Source organism: Eleutherodactylus coqui, chromosome 5, assembly GCF_035609145.1.
Source record: "Eleutherodactylus coqui strain aEleCoq1 chromosome 5, aEleCoq1.hap1, whole genome shotgun sequence".
Taxonomy (NCBI): Eukaryota; Metazoa; Chordata; class Amphibia; order Anura; family Eleutherodactylidae; genus Eleutherodactylus; species Eleutherodactylus coqui.
This window is the reverse complement of record NC_089841.1, coordinates 156,733,132-156,749,173: the sequence shown is the minus strand read 5'-3', so window position 1 is coordinate 156,749,173 and position 16,042 is coordinate 156,733,132. Positions and strand designations below refer to the sequence as shown.

Here is a 16,042-nt window from a genome sequence, read left to right as displayed (position 1 = left end):
CTGGGAACCCCACCAATTGCTCAAAGTACCTGGACCACTTTACCAAGTGTTGTTCTTGGCTGTGAGCAACTTCATTTAGCAAACACCAGTTTGGCCCATTATAAGAGTTGGGCCAACCTGGTATCTCCAAAATGAAGCTCTGAATGTGTGACCCTCCTCTTCCATCGTAGGATTATGCCCAAAGGGTAATCTGTTGGCACGCTAACATTTGGAAGTGAGATGTACAGATTGGTACCAGCTGTCTTGCAGAAGGATCTGTATGATGTTAAGATTAATATTCTGCATCTTGATACTGTCCTGCACACAACACACAAAATACAATTCAAGGTGTGGCATTTTTAAGAGAACATACCTTGTAAGCATTGTGAGATAAAAAGCAAAAAAACAGAGCAGGTCTATGCATACATAATATAGAAAACCAGTTTCTAGCTGTATGCTTGCTTGATATCTCTCAGAGCAGGCCAGGAGCAATTTGCTGTAAATGCAGAGATATGCTTGGCTCCTGCGCTGGTGGACCTGCCTATTTGCATCGGCTTGTGAATGAAATTGACTGCAAGGTGACAAAATGGTATTAATAAAAATAATGTGATTGAGCACCGAAATAGCATCACAATGTACAATGGAACTCCATTATGCCAATACTTTGTAATGTGAAAGTCCTCATACTAACATTCATTAAAAAGAGATTTTAATCCAGAATTGCCCTGTTCATCCTAAAATTACAGTGATGGATGCGGTGATTGACTTAGCGGGGAAAATATAATATTTTGTAATGTTTACTACTTTAAGTGGCTACTTAATAGGAACCTGTCGCAACAGAACAGCACGATGAGCTAAGTTATGGTGCTGTTCAGGGAGCCAGGGGATATATTTTTTTTATACTCGCTGCTCCCCCATTCCTGCTGTGTTCGCCAGTGAAGTCTGTGTGCAGTCTGAAACTGTGACTGTCTTTAGACTGCTGTGTGCGCTCTCTCCCATAATGAAGGAACGAGGGAGTCGGTGAATATAAAAATGCATCAACCGGCTCCCCGTCATCTCCCGAACAGCACCATAATGGAGTTTAAGGTACTGTTCCGAGGTGACAGGTTCCCTTTAAATTCCTTCTGTGCTGGGATTTGGTGACTGTTTCAGACCAAAGTATTTTTCTTTTATTTAAAGCCCAATGTACAGGGGCGGATTTGATTTGCAGAACCCGCACTGGAGATCCGCAAATCAAGCTGCCCATATGGATATATCAGCGTCTGCAGGACAGTAAGGCCTCATGCACAAATTGAGCAGCGAATTCCGCGCTTGTCAGCAGGCGCGGGTGATCCACTGCTCAATGTGCCCATTGATGTGTGTGGAGATTCCTCTCTCAACGCACACTAGCGGATTTTATTTGCGGCCTCTACGTGCTGAAAAAAAAAACATTCTCTATTCTCTTGTGGATCCCGCAGGGATGGCTTTCATTGGAGTCAATGGAAGCCAATCCTGATTCGGTATACTCGCAGCTATCACTGCGGACATGCTGCGGATCTGAGGGAGAGCAGGAGATAAGAAAAAGGCACTGTTCATGCGCCGTGCTGAAGAAAAAAGAACCAGCTGCAACAGAGGAGACCCACGCTGGATCCGCAGAGGTAAAAACCTGTCTTTTAATGCCCACGTCTGCGGGTAAGGCGGGATTCAGCAGCAAAATCCATGCGTGCCCATGTGCATGAGGCCGAAAAAACATGCGGATGTGATTTGTTTATTTATTTTTCCGCAGCATGCTTCATTTTCCTGCGGATCTCGCAAAGACGACTTCCATAGAAGTCAATGGAAGCTGCCCGATGCGCGGCACATCCATAGCTGTCACTGTGGATGTGCCGCGGATCTGCGGGAAAGCAGGAGATTTAAAAACAAAAAAGAAAAAACTGTACAGGCGCTGGGTGCGTCGGGCACGCTCCCGGATGCATCCGCTGTACTGAAGAAAGAAAATCCATCCGGCATGGAGGAGACCCACGCTGGATCTGGACAGGTAACAAAATATATTTTCCTGTCCATGTCCGTGGGAACGCACGGATTCTGCTGCGGGATTCAGCAGTGGAATCCGTGCGTGCAAGTGGACATTGGGCTTAAGCGCATATTATAAATAAACCGTAAAAATGAGCATATACAATAAACATAAGCTTTCTGAGTGACAGACTGGTTCAAGCGAGAGGCCCTTCTCCCAAGTGCTTTCAATCTACTAGGTAAAGGGGAGGGAGACAGAAGGCGAGGGGAGATCATCATTTTATCATATTTCTGGCATTTACTGGCCTATCTGAAGGCAGCGTAGGATAGTGGGAGAGATGCTGAGATTTCAGCTTTCTTTTATCTATTTAATGCATTTATTGTCATTAAAAGTTGTTTAAGAACTCAGAATAAATCTTGCAACTTTTGCATCTCCTGCCCACACGGTGACTGACAGCTCACTGTGTATGCAAACTCATAAGGAAAAACTGTCACTCACTCTGGGCAGGGGTTATTTGTTTCTTTCTAATCTCATTAAAATGTTTTAATAGTAGTAAAGACTTTTTAAAAGATAGAAAAATCGATTCCCTATGGGTGTGTTCACACGGAGGGATCTGTGGCAGATTCCATCTCTAAAACCGTGGCAGAGATCCGTGGCTGTTATGTTGTGGGTCCACATGTGGATTTAGCCCTGTCAGTGTGCAAAATCTACATGCTGAAGTTTTGAAGCAGGTGCACGTGAAAAAGTGACACGTCGTTTCTGCGCACGGAGACTATTTGGAAATTCCCCAATTGGGTTTTGCCAAGTGACAGGGCTAAATCCACTTGCAAATCCATGGCAGAAACACGTGGCTTAACCACCGATTTCCCCTGTGGTTTTAGAGACTGAATCCATGCGGAAAATTCTGCATTAGATTCCACTCTGGGAATATACCCTTAGTGGTCTGCAACCTGTGATGTGCCATAGGAGCCCTAAAGTCTTGCATACACCTACAACAACTGTTGAATGAACGATCGGTCGTTTGTCCAAGAGCTGTTTCCACTGCATCCCCCATCTGCGTGATTGTTCTCATGATTAGGGAGATAAGCCACAGCCACGTAGTGTATCTCTCTTGGAGAAGAAAAAACATCGGGCAGTAAAATTCAGTGTCCTCAATCCTTTTCCCCAGCAGATGATGCGTTGAGCCACCCCCATGCAGATTAGAGAGTTGTCCGAAACCCCCATTATCAGAGGTTCGGATGACTAAACTCTAATGTGTATGAGGACCTTTGGTTTAACCAAATACACTGACCAACAGGCCTGCTAATATGTTGTGTTGTCACTATGGATGACATATCAGCACACACATAAACGCATGTAGTGATGGATCCTAAAGTGTGGCAGTGATGGAACAGTGAAAAATTCTAGGAAGGTATATTGAGAAATTGAATATTTCAGCATTTAGTGCTTATCGGTGAGTGGAGTTTGGTTTTGCACTGGCTAAACTTGTTAGCATTTTTGTGTGACAGAAAAGTTTGTTTCCTAAATACAAGATACTAAAATGAGTGAGTTTTCAGCAAGTTTTCTAAAATACACCAGGTTCTCCTTATCCTCTTATTTTCTGCTATTTGTACACTGTTTCATATCTGTAGGTTCTGATTTTCAGGTTGTCTTCCCTATTTTTTGCTGTTCTGCTGTTTGCAATCCACTATCAGGGAAGGGGCATGTAGCAAGCCTAGAATTCTCCAAAAAGTTTACTGTCCTGACTTCCTTGCCCACTTCTCATGCTGTATTGCACAGTCTCTGGTTCAGTTATTAGGATGGCAGTATCTGAATGCCCACCCCTCTGCTTTCCCAGGATGATAAGGCAGTTAGAAACATTTTGGCCAAATGGTTATTAAAAACCCACTATAATGTGTGTACACACACACAGAGCCCGTAACAGTGGAAGAGGCAGAGACTGTGGAGATTGTTATCCGTGTCTGCAGATCTGTCAGCTTGCAGCCTGTGAAGATAGCTCCCCTCCCTGTTACAGTGGTAAAGCAACAACCTTTTAATGCAAGCATAGTACAGAAATTATATGAGACTTAGGGTTCATTAACACGGGCGTATTGTCACTCCGTATTACACACGCGTATATCCCATGCATAACATGTGGTCAATGGGGACAATGAAAGTCAGTGGACTTTCATTCTTCCATGCTGTCCATACGCATGCATTGTGTATGGGCAGCTTTTTGATACACATCCCAACTCTGAGTAGAGCGGAGAATTTTAAAAAAATCACACCGTACATCTCCGAGATCACATCATTTGCGGGCATGCACAGTGCCAATCGCAGCCCATACGCGGTCCCTACCGTCTGTCTGCCGGCAGAGTGTATGGACTGTAATGCAGAGACCAGCAGGGTTGTACACATATGCCCATGTGAACGGGCCCTAACACGCTAGTAGATGAGCAGAGGTTGTCTAAGAAGTTAATGCCGCTTTAAAGCTGTTGCTGGTAATGATGGATAGATTGCATATGAGTTTCCAGAGGGTTTATGAAACTATGTTATAAGTTCAGTTGTTAAATACTATTCAGCAGTTTGGGAAGCCATGTTTCAATATGCTGAATTATACATTTTTGCTACATTTTACACAATATGTGGGAGCTATGTTGGTCATGTGCCTGACTTTTTGTGTTAATTTCATTTTATTTTAGGCTCATCTTAGCAGCTAATAGGGATGAATTTTACCACAGGCCTTCCAAACCTGCGGATTTCTGGGGAAGCCATAATGAAATCCTTAGTGGTATGTATGAACAGGCAACTACATATTGTTAAAGGGAACGTATCGCCTATATTTTGTTCTAATTAGAACCAGATAATGAAAAATATTCAGTTTTTTTAATCTGTTATTATTTTCTGATTTGTAGATGTTTTATTCTGTAGTCCGTACATGACTATGGGGCCTGCCATCTTGCCTTAGTCATAGTGAACATCATTTATAGATACAGTGCGCTCTATAGTAGCCTCATGGGCCATTCACACAATGGATAGGAGGAGACCAATTGACTTCTATGGGAGACTGTTCCAGGCATGCACTGTGATATGTGTAGGGGGTCATTATGGCTGGAGGGGGAGGAGGTGACTTGTGACCATCACTTGCTGTTGATGATTAACCCTGTATTATGTGAACTCATGTACCATAGACATAAAGGACAGGGAACCTTTATGAAAGACATGCTCTGTGACCTGTGTAGAGATCACTTTGCAGGGAGGGAAGTAGAAAAGCTGTGACCATCACTTATCATAAATGGTTGACCCTGCGTTATCTATATGTAGATGTCACCTTCTGTTGTAACCAGCCTGTGATGATAATGAGATTACTGTTGAAAAGTTTTCTCTACACAACAGAAAGTGTCAGGCTATTATTAGTCTTAGTGGTCTGTGTGAAAACGACAGTTTTTTAATAATATATGAATCAAGGCACTGAAAATTAGAAAAAAAATTACCCAAATTTCTAAAATATATCTAACAAAAACTTGATTAATACAAGAGGTCATTTTCTGATGACACATTCCCTTTAAGACATGTCCATTCTCTAGTTGAGTAATAATTGCTCTAGCCCCTTTTTCAAGGGTCTATAATTATTTCTTATAGATAATAAAATATATTTTTGTTTTCTGCTTACAGGTTTGGACATGGAGACAGGGAAGGAAGGAGGAACTTGGTTGGGTATCACTAAAAGAGGGAAATTTTCTGCTCTCACAAACTACTTACAGCCGAAAATAGATGTAAATGCCAAAGGCAGAGGTAAGAGCTAAAGGAAGGAGAACTAGAAAAGTCAGATAAATACAAATACTGTATACAATTAGCCCTTCACATCTGGGCAACCTTTTTCTAAAATGTGCGCTAAATGGCGGTAAGCTGAATAACTTTATGATCAGTGGGGGTTTGACCGCTGGGACTACCACCGATTTCAAGAATGATGGTCCCTGCATACCCCAGCGCTCCATTCATTTCAATGACAGCACCGCTTGTACTCAGCAATTTTCGATGCTGTCATTGAAATGAATGGGGTGACCCCATGCACTCACATCCTTTTCTCCGTTAGACCTAGTTTACTTTGATCAAATAACCAGACCCAGTTGACTAGGCCCAGTTAGTGGGTTTAGTTCTTGACTTCCTCTCACATTTTCATGCTTGTGTTTACATTAGTCAGTTTACTGACCCTATTGAATTAACCTCAGAAAAAAAACAATCCGTCCTTCTACTGCTACTCTACTTCACTATGCACTGTCCTCTCTGTTTACATAGGGAGAGTGCAAGGTGAGTGCACAGTAGAGTGAGGGAGGAGAGGGCGAGCGGGTGAGTAACTGACTCTTCCCATTGCTTGCCTGCTTACTCTACTGTCCACTCGACCATTGTGTTTACACTGGTCATGCTTTTATTAACTGCCTACTAGACCATCTACATGAGCAATGTAAACCAAGTCTTAGTGCCCCTTCTTGCTCCTGAGCTGTTATTCCTTTTCTCTCTGTCATGAAAACTACATGGCTTCTAACTTTAAAAGGTTGGTATATGATTAGAAAAGCAAAGCTGCTATCTTGAAAACACAGCGCCACACCTGTCCACAGGTTGTGCATGGAATTGTTGCTCAGCCCCTTCAGTGGATCAGATGTGCAATACCACACACAGCCAATTGGACAGCTATGTTACTGGAACTTAAAGAAGACAGCTAACATTTTTATAATTATTCAGTAATTACAGAACCCTGCAATAATTTTTTGGGAGGGGGGTACTGATGGGACTACTGCTTAAGCTACTGGTGGAAAGGGAGTGGGCACTGCATAGACTACTGGTGAAAAGGGAGTGGGCACTGCATAGACTACTGGTGAAAAGGGAGTGGGCACTGCATAGACTACTGGTGAAAAGGGAGTGGGCACTGCATAGACTACTGGTGAAAAGGGAGTGGGCACTGCATAGACTACTAGTGAAAAGGGAGTGGGCACTGCATAGACTACTGGTGAAAAAGGAGTGGTCACTGCTTAGACTACTGGTGGAAAGGGAGTAGGTGCTGATTACTGGTGGAAAGGGAGTAGGTGCTGATTACACTACTGGTGGAAAGGGAGTGGGCACTGCTTAGACTACTGGTGGAAGGCACCTTTGTGACTGGGACTAAAAGTAGGCAATGCAGTTCTGACTGGTGGGAAAATGAGAGCACTTTTGTAACTGCTGGGGTTAAAATGGGGTTCTACTATGAACACTAAGACTTCGTGGAGCAAAAGTTTAAGTTTACATTGCAAATTTGGTACACTCATCCCATTTCTAGAATACTTCAATCAATGTCTTTCAGTTATTCAGGTTAGATTCCAGAGGTATGAAAAAAGCATAAAGATTTTATTTTTTTAAACATCCATTTTTTTTCCCAAAGTGCAGCTAATTTTCTTCCCTATGGTTGCTTTAACCCCTTAGTGATGAGTTTATTTTGTGCCTTAAGGACCAAACTATTTTCATTGTTGCATTACAAGAGCCGTAACTCGTTGATGTAGCCATATAAGGGATTGTTTTTTTGTGGATGAGTTCTATAACTTTTTTTTTGTGAGGGAGTTGAGGGGCAGATGGGAAAAACGTCCATAAATTCCACAATTGTTTTGGGTTTTTATTTTTACAGCATTCACTATTTGGTTAAAATAACACCATAACTTTCCTATCTGGATCAGCATGATTACTGCAGTACCAAGTTTATGTAGAATTTTTTTAAATTTTTTTTTCTACTTTAGCACAATAAAAACATGTTTATATGGAAAAGCAATTGAATCTGCCTCTTTGCATTCTATGACCCATAACATATTTTTATTTTTCCAGCAACGGAATTACGTGAGGTCTTGAGTCATTTCATGTCAAGTGGTCTAAAACAAAAAAAAGTCTCCACCTTAATATCTCAGATTTTGTTGAAAATTTGTGTATTACACGCCCATGATATCAAAAGAAACTATTAGCTGTAGGAATCTAAAGCTTTGGGAAATTTCTTTTGATCCTCAGCAGATTTTGCCCATAGGGAATCGTTGCCATCCACTTGTCCATTAAATTGATTTTTGCACCCGTGGATGGCATTTTAAATGATTTGCGTTTTTCATGTGTGGGAGAAAAAACGCGGCATGCTCCATTTGCCGCGGAATCCGCGCTGATCAGCAACATTGCTATCACATTGATAGCAATGTGTGCGGATATCTGCATGCAAAAAAATGCCATTTAAAGCTAAGCCGCGCAGAATCCGCCGCGAAAATCCGCGGCAGTTTCTGCGCGGATTGTATTTTTTGAGTGGACATGAGGCCAGACTGATTTAGCATTGTACAAAAATAGTGTGGCAGTAGATAATTTCTTTAAAACCTTTATAGAGCTTTTTTGAGGCAGTCCTGTTAGGGTGTGTTCTCACACATGGTGGGTTTTATTGATGTGGATCCGCAGCAGGTTTCACCCTTTCAGCTAAAGAAGTAAAGTCTGCAGCAAAGAAATCTGCACCAATTCGGCTACGTGTGAATGTACTCTTAAAGAGAGCTTGATTGTTAAAGGGGTCTTCCAGCACTTCAATATTGATGACCTATTCACGAATGAAAAGACACCCAATACCCGGCACTCAGCTGTCGGAGTGAGCGCAGACCAAAAAGAGTCATATGCTAAGGCCACTCTAACACATGCGCCATTTTCCCTAGCACTGAGCGACAAATGAGGCCAGGCAGAAAATGTCCATACAGTCGACATCCAGCGCACACGCACTGTCACGCGGCAAACATCTGGCAAACTATTGTGATATAAATTAGATAAAGATTCTAAATCTAATATAAAGTTACGGTGTACCCCATGCCAAAGGTGTTGGAAATATACAAAGAAATACGCAACGACGTTAAAAATAAAAGTGAAGGAGGGGAAATGGAATCCGGGAGCATGCATCAACAGAATTATTTGGTGCAACAGGTGACATATAAAATAATAGAACAAACCGTCCATTAGCATGCACCAAAGCGCGAAGGCGTAACTGAAGAGGGGAAAAAAATGAGTGAAACCCTGCAAAGTTGACAATAACAAAAATTGTTATAAACAATTGGAACTAATGCATTTGCCATCTAAATAATGTACATAGAAGTGCTTCTAACAGTGAAGCTGTAAATACCACAGTCGTCTCCTGATCCGCTTCCCTGGTTGTGTACATATACACACAGAGAGAGGGGCGAACAACATGGAAGGTGAAGAGGTCAAAAGTTGTAAAGAAAAATATATAAGTAATCTAAAAAGTGTAGAGAGATGAGCAAAAACCTATAGAAAAGGGGCAAAACTGACACACGGGAACCATAGTCCCAAGCCTGACAATCCACCTGCATCCTTTCTGAGCAAATACCCTCCTAACATATCACCCCCCTGCCTTAATGCTGCAATGCGCTGCCTCAATACCACGGACCAAAACAGTTTTTTGGATTACAATCATGAAACATTCTAAAGCATTTGGGAATGTTTTTTTTAACCCCTTCATGACATGGCCTATTTTGGCGTTGAGGACCAAGCGATTTTTTGGTATTTTTCCATCTCCATTTTTCAAAAGCCATAACTTTTTTATTTTTCCGTGGACGCGGCTGTATAAGGGCTTGTTTTTTGCGTGGCGAACTGTAGTTTTTATCGATGACAATTTTGGGTACATAGACTATATTGTAAATTTTTTTTTTTTTTTTAATGATAGCAGAGAGAGAAAACGCATCAATTCTGCCATAGATTTTTTTTTTTTTTTTTTTACACCGTTAATCATGCAGCATAAATGAGACTTTCCATTTTTTCTGCAGACCGGTACGGTTACAACGATACCAAAATTCTAACATTTTTTTTAGGTTTTCCCACTTTTCTGCAATAAAAACCCTTTTTTTTGGAAATCTTTTTTCTATTCTAAATTGCTGCATTCAAAGTCACGTAACTTTTTTATTTTTTGATGTACAGAGCTCTATGAGGGCTTATTTTTTGCGAGACGAGCTGTAGATTTTATTGGTACCATTTTAGCGTACATACGACTTTTTTGATCACTTTTATTGCGTTTTTAGTAAGGCAAAATGCTAAAAATGAGCATTTTGCCTCAGTTTTTTAGCTTTTTTTTTAGCGTTTTTTTCGGTGCACAATCAAAAGCATGTGCAACTTATTGTACGCATCGTTACGGACGCGACAATACCAAATATGTGGGGTTTTATTTTTTTTTTACCTTTTTTTATGCTAATCTGAGAAAAAGCATAAAAAATGGTTTTTTTACTCTTTTTTTTTACATTTTTTTTAATTCATTTTTTAAATCTTTCCTTTTTTTCACACTGTTTGTGTCCCTCTGAGGGACTTTAACCACTGTCCTGATGATCGCTGGTATAAGGCATGGCAGAGCTACTGCTCTCCCATGCCTTATCGCTCATACAGCGATCTCAGGCATAGGCAATACAGGACGCCAGTGTCTGGCGTCCTGTTGCCATGGTGACAGGCCGGGCTCTCGCGATGACATCGCGAGTTCCGGCCGGAGACACAGAGGGAGCCGCGCTCCCGCTGTGAACTCTTTCCCTGCCGCGATCTACTTAGATCGCGGCAGGGAAGGGGTTAAAAGTGGCGGGCGCATCTCCGATGTCCCCCCGCTGCTGCAGCGAGACGCCGGCTGTGACTGACAGCCGGCTCCCGCTGCGGGATAGCGCTGGATCATATGTGATCCCGCGCTATCTCCAGGACGTAAGTTTACGCCCTGTTGCGGGAAGTACCCCGCTCCCAGGACGTAAACTTACGCCCTGCAGCGGGAAGGGGTTAATAATGAGAGATAATCACATTGTAGTGCTACCACAATATCCCGCACATTCTCTGGTGTGTGAATTCTCAGCTTCTCCGTATAGGCTTGCATGTAGTGGGCCACTGATATGCAGTGACTAGAGATGAGCGAGCACACTCGGATACAGCAGTTACTCGAGCGAGCATCGCTTTTCTCGATTAACTGCTTACTGGTCCGAGCGTGCTCGAGGGGGGAGGGGTGGGCGGCGGGCGGCAGGGGGTAGTGGGGGGGAAGAGAGAGAGATCTCTCTCACTCTACCCCCACTATCCCTCGCCGCCCACAGCTCCCCCGCGCCCCGCCACTCCCCCACCCCCACCCCCCCGAGCATGCTCGGACCAGTAAGCAGTTACTCGAGAAGACCGATGCTCGCTCAAGTAACTGCTGTATCCGAGCGTGCTCGCTCATCTCTAGCAGTGACCCAAAAAAACATGCCGACTTGTCTTTTTTTAACATATCAGAAAACGCCAATAAGCATTTGAAAACTGACAAAATTACATTGCTATATGTAGCCTTACCTGCGACATGCTTCAGAAGTCGCTGCATCTGTTCCCTGAGCTTGCATGACATGTTACACGTGTTTCCACTTCACAATAACAGTACTTAGAATAGACTAAAGTGACAATGTTACTTGTCAAAAAAGGTGGCACCGTAAAGTGTAATTGTTTCAGAAGACCTCTGACTCGCCATGATGATATGTCACAAGTTTTGATCATTGGGAGTTCCAACTGTTAAGGCTCCCCCCCTATACACACACGGATCGCTGAAATGAAGAGCCGAAGTGCACAGCTTTGGCTCTAATTGGCTTTGCTCAGATCTCTTTGAGATGCCAGCACAGCAGTGTACAGAGTCCTATACCTTCTCTGAAACTTCACAGAGCCCTGCTTACATCTCCAAAGAGAGCTCAGCAAAGTCCATCATCGCCAGAGCTATGCACTTTTTGTCCGTTGCTTCAGCGATTCTGGGAGTCTTGACTGCCAGACCCCCACCTATCAAAACTTCTGACATGTCAGAAGTTTTCTAAATCCACAAGCAGTACCCATGAGATACACCATAAAAACGTTTGTTCTCTAATCTCAAGCAGCAGCATGCATACACAACAGTGTAGCTTTTATTTAACCCTTTCCCATCCAATGTCGGGCCTGCCCCGACATCATAATTTCCCTCCACAGCTCCGATGTCGGGGCAGGTCCGACACTGCAGTGCAGGAGTGCATCTGCACCCGATCATCAGACACATCGGGTGCAGATACACTCCTGCACTGGTCCTCATCGAGGACCTTTCTGCCTTCTCCTTTACACATTACATAGCGCTCAATTAGCGCTATGTAATGCACGGAGATTCCGGCCGGCGATCATGTGACCGCCGGTGTCACCTGAACCCCAGCAGTCACATGAACTCCGAGCCAGGAGCCTGCACCATGGGGGGGGGGGGGCTGCTTACCTGTCCGGCGTCTTCCGCATTCTCTCTTCTGTCTCCCGGCTCAGCGATCATGTGACCGCTGGGTGCCACCTGACCCCAGCGGTCACATGATCGCCGAGACGGGAGGCAGAAGGGAGAAGGCGGAAGACGCTGGACAGGTAAGCAGCCCCCCCCCCACAGTGCAGTGAGCACCTGCACCCTCCTGAACTCTGTCAGTTCAGGAGGGTGCAGGAATATGTATTTTTTCTCATCCATTCTCACCAGCTCCAATTTATTTGGAGCTGGGGAGAATGGATGAGAAATAATAATTGGATTGGAAACGGTTAAAGGGCCATTCCAGCTATTTCTTTTATTTATTCTATAACTAGTCCCCCAGTATATAAGTCTTTATCTTCAGGCAAATCATATGATCTCATTAGGACTACCTGGGAATTATTTGGCTGTATGTTTTGTTAAGGAGTCAGCATTTTGATCACTCTTACCTCCCTGTAGAGCCAGAAACACTGATGAGGGGAAAATCCCTGAAACAGCTGTATGTGTATGGTTTTCTGGCTGTTGGTTTTCAATTCCCAGTCATTCTTATAAAGACTTGTATAAAGGATCTGACATTGATTTGCAGGAAGGCTGCTATACAATAGGTGGCGCTGCAGAGGTATTGTTCCATCTTCCTTATTTGGTCCTGTATGATGAAACAACATGGACTGTGCTGCACAGATTCTTCTTATGGACTTCAGGTTATTTAGGTGAATACAGAGGGTTATGGTGATCACACCATCCTCCAAACAGATAGCACTTATGATTTTCATATGCATCAAAATTGTCCCGTATGGGAACAAAGATGCATCGTATCGCAGTTACATGAAACTCGCAAGTACATGTGAACACAATCCAATCTTTTTTTTTTTGGCTCCCTAAGGAAGAATGGGCGATTCTTCTACAGAATGACACAAAAATAGGACATGCTGTAATTTTTCTTTAACATCGCTTCTTTTCATAGCGCTACCAGAGAAAAGTCACACAAGCAAATGCACCCATTGAAAACAATGCATTCTTTTCTGGTGCGATATCTATGCATCTCAGAAAGTACAGAAAACGTGCGGGAAAATCGCACCTTTATGGGCCATTCACACATAATGATTATCGTCAAAATTCGTCCAAACACACGAATTTGAGTGATAATCCTGCAGTGTGCATGCATAAAAACCGCTTACTATTCTTTCCTTGTCGTTATCGCTGACTTTTAGTCAGCGAAAAAGCTATACCTAGCTTGTTGGCTTTTCGTTGCGTGTAAATGCTTCCCACTCAGCACTTCACATTAAAGGTGAAGCGCTGGGCTAGAAGCCCGCGATCCATCGGTAAGTCTTTCAGTGTAAATGCTCAAGCTCAGGCAACCTTAGTGGTTGACTGTTGGCCCGTGTTTAAATGACTGTCGGCCTGGGTAAAAGGGCCATTACTCGTTTTTAAATGAAGTACCTGTAATTATGCTTCAAAAAGAAATGTAACAACCCCTTTAAATTCCTTTAAACTATCCAAATGACTGTAGTTTTTACAGATATCAGAAGAATCAATAGTGAGATTAAATAATACTCAATAGAAGAATAAAAAAAATGTATATGGCATGCCAGAGTACACTGTTCTTCATTATTGACCTCCTTTTGTTTCTTATCTGAGCATGGATGTACGTTCATGACATGAATATAAGAAAATTACTAAAATATCAATTGCTGATATGCAAGAATGTGAAGAGTGCTGTGGATACTTTGATTATTTGATTGCTAAGACAAGGCCTTCATCGGCACCTTATTTATCTAGAGGGCTTTTTGCGTAACATATTCTATAGGATAAACAGTGTAATGCTTCATAGTACGGTTTGTTATGGATGTGGCAATAGCAATTATGTGCAATTTTTTTAATAGTTAAAGAATTATACAATAAGAAAAAAGTTTTGTTTTTCAACTTTTTTCTGTGAAACAGATTAGATGCTGTGGTCAGCAATAACCGCAACACCTGTGGGGTTAATTGCACAGAGAAATGATTTGGTGAGCAAGTGCTCAACTTTTCACTCCTTTTTGGGGGGCAAAAAGACCCCCCATAAGTGACAATCAGTGAAAATGTGCTCTCTGATTGATAAGGTGGGGTGATACCATGAACAAAAGTCCATTTTCCACTCCCATGGAACATGGGGGACAGATAGCAGAGAAAGATCTGTAGTTCTCCTGTCTACTCATCCTCCACTGCACATCCCCCCACACTCTGCACACAGATTGACATGTCAGCTGTAAATTAAAGGGGTTTTCCGGTTGTAAACTATTGGTGGCCTATCTTCAGGATAGGTCATCAATATTAGATTAGCTGGGGTCTGACTCGGACCCCTCCCGATCAGCTGTTCGCACTGATATATTGAACTGAAATCTTACTATAGTGGCCAGGCTCGGTATTGCAGGCCAAGTCCCCATTGAAATGAATGGGAACTTTGCCTGCAATATCAAGCCATGCCACTGCAGTGGGACTGAAGCCATTTGCTTCCTGTAGAAATTAGCTTAATGCACAAGTTCACTGGCCTGACAAACAGATGATCTGTGGAGGTCCCAAGTAATGAACCCCCACCAATCTGCTAATAGTGACTTAGGGTCCTTTTAAACAGGATGAGCTGTTGGGCAAACAACGTCCAACACTCATCCTAGTGATAGTCACATGAGTGAGTATCGTTGGTATTGTTCACAGCGCTGCCAAAATGTAGGTGGGACGGGAGCGTTATTCCCTCACCCACCTCCATTCACAGCAGACAGTCATTCAAAGGTGAACGACTGCTTTTTACACCGAACGGCATGTTGTTCAGTTTTCTGAATGCAGAAACTGAACGACTGAACAATTCTTGTTCAGTCGCTGCATTCATTTACACTGGACAATTATTACACAAATTCCCGAGGGAGCACTGGGATCTGAACGATTCTGAATGATGATCATCCCATGTAAAAGGGCCATTATCATGAGTATAGGCCCACAGTTTACAACCGGGCAATCTCTTAATTTATTCTGACCCACTTCAAACGGCTGTAGCACAAGTCCTGTTGAGGTTACAGACATGCTTTTGGTCTCATTTTAAGGCCAAAACATGATAGAACCTGAGCTACAGCCATTTGAATTAGAACATACTCTGTTAATTCAAAACTGAAATGCCCTTTTCATGAAGCATTAAACAGGGATTGTTCACATTTTTTTAAATGAGAAAAACATTGTTTAACAAATGAATTAAATAATTTTAAAGGAAATTGCATTACTACATTATTTAAGGTTAACCCCTTAATTGTTTTCTCACACTACGGTATAGATAGAAAGGTGTTTGCTTTTTTTCCATGCTGATGCAGACTACATGTATTATACTCCATATCAGATACGTTAACCAGTCCAGTTGCTGGCAGATATCTGCTTTTGCTTTGAAGATTCTTTTGGAAAGCAACTCTGAACTGGTTCCCAGTTTTACCAGGTTTCTATTTCTTTGAAGGCTGTACTGGAGAACAGCAATATAATCCTGAAACTCTGAGGCTGCTCTATACCTTATGTATAAGTATAACTCACCATAAGTAGATGTACTGCAAGCACCTTGGGCATTTTAATGCAAACAAATATCATCTTTTGTATGGCCTCAGCCTTTGAGACATGTAACAGAAATGCTGCTGGAAGATGGGGTGTATGCAGAATGTCTTTTAATAAATAAATAAGTGCATTTACCAAATTTATATCTCCGACACCTTAGAAACTTTGCTGATATTATGATTGACCTCAAGTAAAAGGGTTGGTATGCGCATGCAGTAAAATCATCTCCCTGGGCAAAATAAAAAAAATGTAAC

General features: G+C 42.5%; 1 protein-coding gene across 2 annotated transcripts in view; it reads left to right on the top strand.

The window, feature by feature from the left end:
• Positions 1 to 16,042, top strand: part of TANGO2 (transport and golgi organization 2 homolog) — a 126,482-nt gene that overhangs the window by 36,143 nt on the left and 74,297 nt on the right. For both annotated transcript variants that reach the window (XM_066603459.1, XM_066603460.1), the window contains 2 exons: positions 4,654 to 4,742; positions 5,627 to 5,746. In XM_066603459.1, the coding sequence (XP_066459556.1) occupies positions 4,654 to 4,742; positions 5,627 to 5,746 (209 nt within the window). The remainder of the gene's footprint in view (positions 1 to 4,653; positions 4,743 to 5,626; positions 5,747 to 16,042) is intronic.